Source organism: Lipotes vexillifer, unplaced genomic scaffold (assembly GCF_000442215.2).
Source record: "Lipotes vexillifer unplaced genomic scaffold, Lipotes_vexillifer_v1.1 scaffold689, whole genome shotgun sequence".
Lineage (NCBI taxonomy): Eukaryota > Metazoa > Chordata > Mammalia > Artiodactyla > Lipotidae > Lipotes > Lipotes vexillifer.
The window spans coordinates 26114-37371 of record NW_006772359.1 but is presented as its reverse complement, the minus strand read 5'-3'; the positions used below and the strand labels follow the sequence as shown (position 1 = coordinate 37371).

General features: G+C 40.2%; 1 protein-coding gene across 1 annotated transcript in view; it reads left to right on the top strand.

The window, feature by feature from the left end:
• IFNAR1 (interferon alpha and beta receptor subunit 1) overlaps positions 1-11258 on the top strand; it is a 24631-nt gene that overhangs the window by 4058 nt on the left and 9315 nt on the right. The window contains exons 2-5 of the mRNA XM_007447406.1: positions 1212-1335; positions 7454-7635; positions 10171-10328; positions 10442-10583. Coding sequence (XP_007447468.1) covers positions 1212-1335; positions 7454-7635; positions 10171-10328; positions 10442-10583 — 606 coding nt within the window. The remainder of the gene's footprint in view (positions 1-1211; positions 1336-7453; positions 7636-10170; positions 10329-10441; positions 10584-11258) is intronic.

Sequence of the window (11258 nt, the reverse complement as noted above, 5' to 3'; positions counted from 1 at the left end):
CGGAAGAGAGGGCATCCAACTGGTGAAAGATTTGTACTAGAAGTATAAGAAATAAAGGGGGGAAAAAAAAGAAATGGCAAGGGGGGGTTATAAATTAGGAGTATGAGAGTAACTGATACAAACTACTATACATAAAATAAATAAGCAATAGGGATTTACTGTATAACACAGGGAACTATATTCAGTATCTTGTGATAACCTAAAATGGAAAATAATCTGCAACATGTATATATAAAACGGAATCACTTTACTGTATACTTGAAGCTAGCACAATATTATAAATCAACTACACTTCAGTTTTTTTAAAAAGCATAAGAAATAAAATAGGTCTCTAGATGGAAGTCCTTAAAAATAAACAGAAGGGGCTTCCCTGGTGGCACAGTGGTTGGGAGTCCGCCTGCCGACGCAGGAGATGCAGGTTCGAGCCCTGGTCCGGGAAGATCCCACATGCCGCGGAGCGGCTGGACCCGTGAGCCATGGCCGCTGAGCCTGCGCGTCCGGAGCCTGTGCTCCGCAGCGGGAGAGGCCACAGCAGTGAGAGGACCGCGTACCGGAAAAAAACAAACAAAAAAAAAAACAGAAGGGTTCAGACTTGACACATTCAGTGGTCAAGACCCTTTCAGGTTCCTATAGGGCTTGGGTGACGTGATAAACTTTTATATCTCTATCGATTTTGTTATGTGAATGTATGGCTCCTATGAATAGTTGTCAGCTCTGAAACCACATCTGTTCAGCTCTCTATCAGAGTATATCCCTCTCTGAACATAGTATGCGAAACCAAATTGAGACTGTTAAACAGTCCAACCCTGTATCCTTTACATCAGTATCCCTTCTAAGACCAAAGAAAAATACTATTTTTATACAGAGACTTTTTTTTCCAATTAAAAGACAATGCTTACCTTTTTATGATTTATGTTTTCTACCTTTATTGAGATATAATTGATATATAATGTTTGCTTTTTATAGATTTTAAAAAACTCAACCAACTCTCTCGAATGCAGAGATAGAAATAATTAGCAGCCTGCCCATCCTGAGAGCAAGCACTAGGTTTTTTTAGATTTCTTTATATACTTAACTTTTATATTTTATATTTAAATGTATTCATTCTCCAATCAGTGATGTGAAGAATAACATTTAAAAATATATAAAATATCTATAGTATGTATATATGTGTGTATGTATAACTATCTTCTTTCTTACTGCCTTGACAGGGGAAGCAAATCTAAAATCTCCTGAAAATGGCAGGGTCTGCATCATTGATGACAACTTTATGCTGCAGTGGAACAGCAGCCGTGAGTCTGTCAGGAATGTGACTTTTTCAGCAGAGTATAAAATGTACGTTACCCTACTTATTGATTTGCTGAATAATTTTTACCACTTTAACACCATAAATTTTTTTTTCAGGTTTTTTTTTTAATAATTAAAGGGTGAATGTTTTATTCTTTAGTGTTTAATAGAATACATCACAAGTCACATAATCAATGATTCATTACTTCACACACAGGGAGGAAAGCAATATTGAGGATTTCTGTTACACAACCGGTTGTGAACACAGAGAGAGAACCAAAATCTCTAGAGCATTTAGATGGTTGAAGAAATTCTCACTTCGAGTTTGGGCATGTCTGAAAAAACCTCCTCAGTTTTTAAAATATGAAAGGATTTTTTTTTTTTCTTGGCTTTCTGTTTCATTAGAAAGCCTGATAATTGTATAATGATTTTTTCCCTTTCTCCTTCAATTTTGAGAAAATGGCTCAGTGATATGTATCACTTAGCATATAATATTTTCAACAATTTCACAATCCCAGTTAACTCTGCGGGAATCTTACATTGTTTCTCAGGTAAGAGTTTTTCAGACGCCCAGAAAAATTTAAATAACGCGTAATTTGCATCTTCAAAATTAATATCCACAATGGATGTTTTAACCTTTGTCATTAAATGTCACAGATGCTGTTTGAGTGGTCATAAATGAATTGTCATCATTTGTATTCAATATTAATAGCAAAATTCACCGGCCTATAAAGTCAGAAAGACAGTTTTAGGAAGCATTTGGTTTTTCCACTTTTTAAAGAAAATGTATGGCTATTTTGCATAATGTTTATAACTTCATTTCTACAAATAGAGACTCAGTCAAATTCATCCTTGGGTATTGAAGCAGGAGATTTGGGGGCCGAGGCTAGCAGACAACTTCTGTAGTCCACAGCCATACCTCCTCTGTCCTGTATGCTCCAGCTTCTGCAAATATAAATTAGGGGCTGACCTAGAGCATACCTTGAGGATATGGGAGAGTGCCCCTAAAGGTCTAGCCATGGTCTTGGAATAGGCTTCTGTGGTCAGCCTTTCCTCTTGTCTCCATCATACACAAAGTTTTAATTCTAGATACACTTTATAAACATCAGTGTATTGGACCCTGCCTTCCCACAGACTCAGTGTTTCTGGCACTTCTGCCTCTTCCCTAGTGCTAACTTTCTACTTAATGATTGCCAAGAGGATAGGCAGACAGGGAGTTGTGGACGAAGGGATTACAGAAGGAAATACCACTCAGGGAGTATAGTACTTTGCTTTGGGTTCTGGGACCCTGTCTGCTAACCATGATCCCTGTCCAAGAAAGAGCAGGCAGGGAATCAGGCAGTGAAGAAACAGGGTGTAGGACCTCTAGAGCCAGGATTCCACCACTTCAGCCACAGCCCGGTTGTTCTCCAGTTGATAGTTAGTAATTTGTGTGTGTGTGTATATACAGTTGACCCTTGAACAATGGCGGGGGTTAGGGAAGGTCACCCCACCCACCCCCCATCCCGTGCAGTCGGAAATCTGAGTATAACTTTACAGTAGGCCCTCCATATCTGTGGTTACACATCTGTGGATTCAACCAACCCTAGATCGTGTAGTGCTGTAACGTGTATTTATTGAAAGAAATCTGCATGTAAGTGGGCTCACACAGTTCAAACCTGTGTTGCTCAAGGGTCAACCATATATATGTATACACATACACACACACACACACATATGTGGTTTTTCTCAGAGCTGATAATTTAACAGTTTTCATCTTTAGAGATTTTCTTTAAATTGAACTTTGAGTTTTGTTACCAAATTTGTTCTTTGCCTTAGTTCAGAATGTTGTTATGAAACAACTATTTTAGGTATAATAGAGATTATTTCAGATTCCTTTATTTAAAATTACCCTTGTAGGGGCTTCCCTGGTGGCGCAGTGGTTAAGAATCCGCCTGCCAATGCAGGGGACATGGGTTCGAGTCCTGGTCCAGGAAGATCCCACATGCCACGGAGCAACTGAGCCCGTGCGCCACAACTACTGAAGCCCGCGTGCCTAGAGCCTGTGCTCCGTAACAAGAGAAGCCACCACAATGAGAAGCCCCACACGGCAACAAAGAGTAGCCCCCGCTCGCCGCAACTAGAGAAAGCCTGCGTGCAGCAACGAAGACCCAACATAGCCACACACAAAAAATTAATTAATTAAAAAATAAATAAATAAAAATAAATAAAATAAAATTACCCTTGTAATAAAGAACAGAGCCATAGACAGTGCTCTCGTGTTCTTGTTCCTTCACACGTTCTGTCACTTCTACTAAATTCTCCAGTTCATGATAATCTGTCGGTTCTGACTTTAGTATCCAATGCACTATTTCAGTGTGTTCTTTCTGTATTCTGTTCTGCTAGCTTTATAAACAATTGCCTTGTAAGAACATGCCAGGTCACAAGTTTGGGGAGCCAGTTTAGCGGTTAGTGTGGTGTAGTGTTATATGAAATTGAGCCAGGCTGCTTGGGTTTAAATCTATCCTCTGCTACTTATTCTCTCTGTCACAGTTTCCTTATGTGTTAAGTAAAGATAAAAAATTAGTATGATCATATGTAATTTATCATTCAAACCAGGATACTTCTGAGAGTGAACAGAAGCACTTGACTTTAGATAAGCTGGAACAATAAGCTTAAACCAGGACAGTCCCAGGCAGACTGGCCTGGGACACCCCAGTGATGAAGCTTCTAACTTGGAAGTCTATTGTGAGTGTTGCACAATTGTGTATCAAGTGCGCATAACAGTGGTGCAGAGAACGTGATCAACCAAAGTGTAGTTAATGTCAGCAGCAGACAGATATTTTTTTCCATATAGTGTTTCTCAGAACATTAGACATATCACTGGTGATAAATGATACACAGACACATAAAATAAGCTACTGGGATACCAGTGCCTATAGAACATATGCTTATCTAAGACGTCAGTGTTTGTGACTTATATCTAAAATGTATTAGGGGGACTTCCCTGGTGACACAGTGGGTTAAGAATCCACCTGCCAATGAAGGGGACACAGGTTTGAGCCCTGGTCCGGGGAGATCCCACATGCCACAGAGCAGCTAAGCCCATGCGTCACAACTACTGAGCCTGCACTCTAGAGCCCACGAGCCACAACTACTGAGCCCCCGTGCCACAACTACTGAAGCCCGCGCGCCTAGAGCCCGTGCTCTGCAACAAGAGAAGCCACCGCAATGGGAAGCCCGCGCACCGCAATGAAGAGTAGCCCCCGCTCGCTGCAACTAGAGAAAGCCCACACGCAGCAACGAAGACCCAACACAGCCAAAAATAAAAATTAATTAATTAACTAAATAATTGAATTTATTTAAAATAAATAAAATGTATTATGACGTATGTAGTGTGCAGTCTTCATTCAACAAACATTGAATGCCTTTTATGCCAAACGCTCTTCTGGGTACTTGGAATACGTTAGTGAATAGGAGAGACAAAGATGGCATGAAGTTTTATTATGAAAATGGTTTTATGAAATGAATTTTCTATTGGTTACACATTTATTTTCAAGTTATATTTCTGTTGTGATCTAAACACTGTATATGATAAAGTTTTTTTGTTTTTTTTTAAGAAAATATAAAAGTAGCTACCACTGTAGTAGCTCCCTTACATGCAAAAGCAGTTGTAATAGAGTGGGCAGCTGCATCTCCTGGAGCAGGAAAGACAGATGTAAAGAGTGAGGGTGGGTTAAAACCATATCAAGGCTTAGTTTTAAAGTTTTTATAAGGTTTTCTGTTGAGTATAATAAAAGTTCTCCATATAAATGAACCAGAAATGCTTTACTGACTTTTTGCCTGGAGCTCATTTTATTTTGACCCTCTATGCACCTGATTTAAAGAGGTCTGTGTACCGTACCCACTTCCCAGACTTCCTTAATCTCCTAATTTCTCTGGAATTATATTTTCTAATAAATGACATTTGAGGGGAAAAACAACCTGAATTTTTGGTTTAGATTTTTAAGGTCTGGATTTAAAAAAAATAGATTCTGTTGTGGAGGAGTTTCTCAGGAAGATTTGCATTTAAATCAAGGTATTATTAATGCCAACTCTAATCTCAAAGCTCAGATAGGTAAAGAAGGGGAAACTCGCCAGGAATGAAGTGTATATGGTAGTGTATATTATTGGTAACTTTTTTTTTTTTGGCTGTGTTGGGTCTTTGTTGCTCCACGCGGGCTTTCTCCAGTTACAGCGAGCGTGGGCTATTCTTCATTGCAGTGCGCGGGCTTCTCATTGCGGTGGCTTCTCTTGTCACGGAGTACAGGCTCTAGGTGCGCGGGCTTCAGTAGTTGCAGCACGCAGGCTCAGTAGTTGTGGCTCGCAGGATTAGTTGCTCCATGGCATGTGAGATCTTCCCAGACCAGGGATAGAACCCTTGTTCCCTGCATGGGCAGACGGATTCTTAACCACTGTGCCACCAGGGAAGTCCCGGTAACTTTTTAAAGATGATTCTTTTTTGAAAAATAAGGTAGACTTGAATTGGAGTCAGCACAAACATTATTTAGATATCATCCCTAATTTCTATTAGCTTTTAATAAAAAGCATCCTTAGCTTTTTATTAAAGATGCTTTGGGGACTTCCCTGGTGGTCCAGTGGTTAAGACTACGTGCTCCCAGTGCAGGGGGCCTGGGTTCGATCCCTGGTCAGGGAACTAGATCCCACACACATGCCGCAACTAAGAGCCCACATGCCGCAACTAAAAACAAAAAAAAGATCCCGCATGCTGCAGTGAAGATCCCCAGTGCCACAACTAAGACCTGGTGCAGCCAAATAAATAAATATTTTTTTAAATTAATTTTTAAAATATATACATGCTTTAGCATCTTTAAAATGATGTCTACAATATTACCCCAAAAATCAAAATCAGCTAGTGCTAGAACTATGAATTAGGCTTGACAAAAATGCCTTCTCAGAGGATAGTTTCTCTCTTTGGTTTAAGGCAGACAGGGCTTACCACAGGCAAAAATTTTGAAATCTAATGTTTGTTTTCTGTCCCTCACCTTCACTTCAGCCTCCTGTTCCCTTTGTAGCAACATGTCCTTTCTGTTTAAGCCACTCTTTGCCAATTTAATTTCTTTACATGCTTAAAAAAAATCTAATATCACTCAAACTTTTTTTTTTTTTTTTTTTTTGCTTTAACAGCTTCATCTAAATTACTAACCCCCGTCTCAGAAGCATCCCTCAGGAGCATCCTGAGAAAAAGGCAGATATGGTTTAGATTTCTGAGCTCTCATTTTTATGACATAGTGTGCCATGTGTGTTTTAGGAATGCTTTACTGTAATTTTGTTCAGTATTTCCCAAAACTTTTTTTTTTTTTTTTTTTTTTGCGTTACGCGGGCCTCTCACTGTTGTGGCCTCTCCCCCTGCGAAGCACAGGCTCCGGACGCGCAGGCTCAGCGGCCATGGCTCACGGGCCCAGCCGCTCCGCGGCATGTGGGATCTTCCCGGACCAGGGCACGAACCCGTGTTCCCTGCATCGGCAGGTGGACTCCCAACCACTGCACCACCAGGGAAGCCCCGCACTCAAACTTTTTAATGGACTAAATCCACATTGAGAAGTTTGTTAGTTTATGTTAACATTTTAAGTTCTTTGTTTCTAGTCACGTAACAAAGGAATTATAGAGACCAGTATGAAGAAGGAATGGTTTGGTTTTGAGAAGAGCAGAGGAAATTCTCAAACCATACTGATTCTGAGGTCTTCCTTAGGGTTAGTAGTCTCTTCATAGGAAGAGGTCAGAAGGGAATCATTAAATCCACTTCCCAAATTTTCAGTAAGGAAGAGAGGATCCAGAATACAAAGTAGTTGGCCAAAAGTCACACAACTATCTTTACCAAAGCCAACAGTAAGTCCACTTTTATCTTATGGGTTCTTTCTTTCTCTGCTTCTTTGAAATCCTAATGCATTAGGATTTTTTACATTAAAGAATTAACTATATGTCAGAATTATTCCATTGTATAAATAATAACTTGGTATATATGTATTGAAAAAGAGTAGAATGTTACACACAAAAATATTGTCAGGACATTAACTCAAGTAGAAGAAATAACTACTTACACTAGCTTTATAATGTTAATGTAAATAGAAAACATGTTTGTCACTCTTATAATGTTCATTCATTCATTTGCTTTTTTATCTTGAAGACCAGGGATGGATAATTGGAAGAAATTGCCTGGATGTCAGCATATTACTAGTACCGAATGCAACTTTTCTTCAGTCAAGCTTAAAAATGTTTATGAAAAAATTGAATTGCGCATAAGAGCAGAAAAAGGAAACAACACTTCTCAGTGGCATGAGGTTAAGCCATTTATACCATTTCAGAAAGGTAAGAAGTTGCCAGCTGAATTACATTGTATTCTTTATTAAATATTACCAGAACAGCTCTCTTCCCAAGCCCATTCGTTTACATGATATAAAGTCTCCCATCTTTAAAAACAAGCAAACAAACAAGGATTCCCTTAAACCCATATCTCCTTCCTGCTATGGCATCATTTTCCTGCTTTTCCTACGGTGCAGGAGAACCCAAACCACCCCTTCCACCCCCCCGGGCTGCGCAGCAGGAGGTGAGTGTCGGGCGAGCGAGCAAAGCTTCATCTGCCGCTCCCCACCACTCCCCACCGCTCCCCACTGCTCCCCATCACTCCCCATCGCTCCCCATCGCTCCCCACTGCTGGCGTTACCGCCTGAACCATAACCCCGCCCCCGTCCATGGAAAAATTGTCTTCCAAGAAACTGGTCCCTGGTGCCAAAAAAAGTTGGGGACCACTGTTAGAGAATGAATGAACATCATGTCTCCCCACCGCTCCCCACCACTCCCCACCACTCCCCACCGCTTGCATTACCGCCTGAACCATCTCTTCCCATCACTGCCGCCCCCACCAATCCGTGGAAATATTGTCTCCCACAAAACTGGTCCCTGGTGCCAAAAAGGTTGGGGACCACTGCTATAGTGATTGTTCTCAAAGTGTGGTCTCCAAGACCCTTTCAGGAGGTCTATAAAGTCCAAACTATTTTCTTAATAATTCTAAGACTTACTTGTCTTTTTCATTTTGATTCTCTCGTGAGTGTACTCTGGAGTTTTCTAGAGGCTGTTTGATGTGAAATGGTGACTGACTGAATGCAGAAGTAGGTGTGAGACACAGCTGCCTTCTTTATTAAGCCAGACATTGAAAAGATTTGAACAAAATGTGAAACAGCACCACTTTCCTCACTAAGCTTTTTGGCTTGTTTGTTTTGGGAAATAGAGTCATTTTTTATCACAAATATTTTTTATCACGTAGTGGGTTTTATCATTACTGTTTTTTAATGAATTGGTAGATATTTTAAATTTTTATCAATTTTAATGTTTAATATGCTAAATATTCAGTGACATAGCCCATGTAAACAAAAGATCTTTAGGACCCTCAGTTTCTCTAAGAGCGTAAAGGGGTCCCAAGACCAAACAGTTTGAGAACCACTGCCCTATACCAAAACTCACACAAGAATGATCTGTACCCCCTCTCTGTACACTTTTCCTCCTACGCCCTCTTCAGCCCTCTCCATCTGAGCTTTGTTCCCCATCACTACCCTAAAACAAGGTCACCGTGACCTCCACAGTGCCTAGTGGATTCCCTGTCCTCTTCTGGCCCAGTTCCCCTGTGGCATCGGCGTGATCATCACTACCTTCTTCCTGAAATCCTTCCATCTCGGATCTCTAGGGTGCTGCCCTTTCCTGGCTCTCCTGCTGCTCTTTGGTTGCTCCTTTGTCAGTTTCTTCTCATCCCCCAGACATTTAAATGTTGGACAGCTGCAGGGCTCAGTCTGCAGGGCTTGGTCGTTGAACCTCTTCTCCTACGCACCCTCCACCAGGAATCGTATGGCTTTCAACACCATCTGTGCTCTTGACTCCCCAAATTATATCTCTCCAGCCCCATTCCTTCCCCTTAGCTTAGACTCATATCACCAGCTCTCTATTCAGCATCTCTACTTAGAGGTCTACAAGTTGTCCCAAATTTAAAATGGCCAAACAGAGCTCTTGATTTTCCGCCTCCAGACCTGCTCTTCTTGCTGTGTTTTTCATCTCGGTTAATGACATCACCTATTTATTTGCTCAGGCCAAGAGCCCTGGCATCACCTTTGACATCTCTTTCTCTCATGCAACATCCAGTCCATCAACAAATGCTGAGTGATCAACCTTCAAAGTATATCCTGAATCGGATCCCTTCTCACTTCCACCCCTGCTACCAGCCTTCGCCAGGCCACTTCCATTTGTCACTCGAACTGCTGCAGTAGCTTCCCTGCTTCCTCACACATCAACCAGGGTGATCTTTCCCGGATGTGAATCAGGTCTCAGCAGTCCTCCAGAGACTACAGACTCAGACTACAGAGTTCTGCCTGTTACCTGGCTTCTAGCTGCCTCTCTGATCTCATTTTCCACCACTCAGCCATTCGAGTGCCCCCTACTGTCTCTTGAAAATGGTGAGCACATTCCCATCTCAGGGGCTCTGCCCTTGGTGCCCCCTCAGCTGGGGATCCTTCTCCCCTCGAGACTTGCATGACTGACTCCCTCACCTTGTCCAGGTCTCAGCTCAAACGTCTCGGGGAGCCTTCCCCTCACTAACTTACCCAAAACAGCTCTTGCTGCCATTCTCTGTCCCTTTATGTTACTTCATTTTTTCTTATAGCACACATGACCTTATAACATTATATGCACTTGTTTATTTGGGATTTCTGGCCACATCCCTCACTAAAGTGTGAGCTCCATGAGGGATTTTCTCCGTTTTGTATGCCAGGCACATATTAAGTGCTTAGAATTGTTTGTTGTATGAATGTTTTGGCTTGTATTCGTGAACTTATATAGTAAATGTTTTTATTTTTACAGCTCAGATTGGTCCTCTAGATGTACATTTAGAAGCTGAAGATAAGGCAATAATAATAAACATCTCTCCTCCTGGGACAAAAGATAGTATCATGTGGGCTATGGATCATTCCAGCTTTATATATAGCTTAGTTATCTGGAAAAACTCTTCAAGTCCAGAAGTAAGCATTATTTTTATCTTTGTTTGATGTGAGAGAAGAATGACATGAATTAATTCTAAAACTTGACTTTTTACTTTTTTAAAGAACAGACTTCTTTTTTTTTTTAATTATAGGAAAGGACCAAAACTGTTTATTCCAGAGATAAAATTTATAATCTCTCACCAGAGACTACTTATTGTTTAAAAGTTAAAGCAGAACTACGTTCACCAAGAAGAGTTGGTTTCTATAGTCCAGTGTATTGTATAAACACCACAGGTAAGGAGGAAGTCTTGCTTCAGATTCAATAACTATGTATATAAATTGGCAACCTATTAATTTGGGCATTTTTCCAATAGTTGCTAAAGCTTATGTGATGGTTTAATAGACGTTAAAGCAAAAGCATTCTAACAGCATTTATGTAAGCAACAAATGTTATTTGGGATTTTTGTCTCAAATAAATAGTAATGAAAATTTTGCATAAAATCCAAGTATTTTCTAATGAAAACAACTGTTTTTATTCAGAATCCACAAGAAAGGGAGGTAGTTGCTAGAAGAACAGTTAGTCTTCCAAAAGACTTACCTTTATAGATGAAATGTTAAAATATGAAAGCATCCTGATACATTTAGCAGTGACATCTTGCCAACAATTAAGGGCAGGAGCTTGGATTTATTATTTTAATTATAAGTTCAATATGCTTTGTTTTTAATATCAAACAGTATAGAAGGGTTTAAAGGTTTCCTCTCCTGCCTCCTGCCCCCCAATTCCATTTACCAGAGATAAGTATCACCAACAGTCTGTGTACAACTTTTCATACTTTTTTCAGGGCTTATATAAGTATATACTTGGACTTACAGTTTTGGGGGTTTTGTCTTTTAAATTAAAAAATAAGGTCCTGCCATATATATATATATATATTTTTTTTTTTTTTTCTTTTTTTTTTTTTTTTTTTT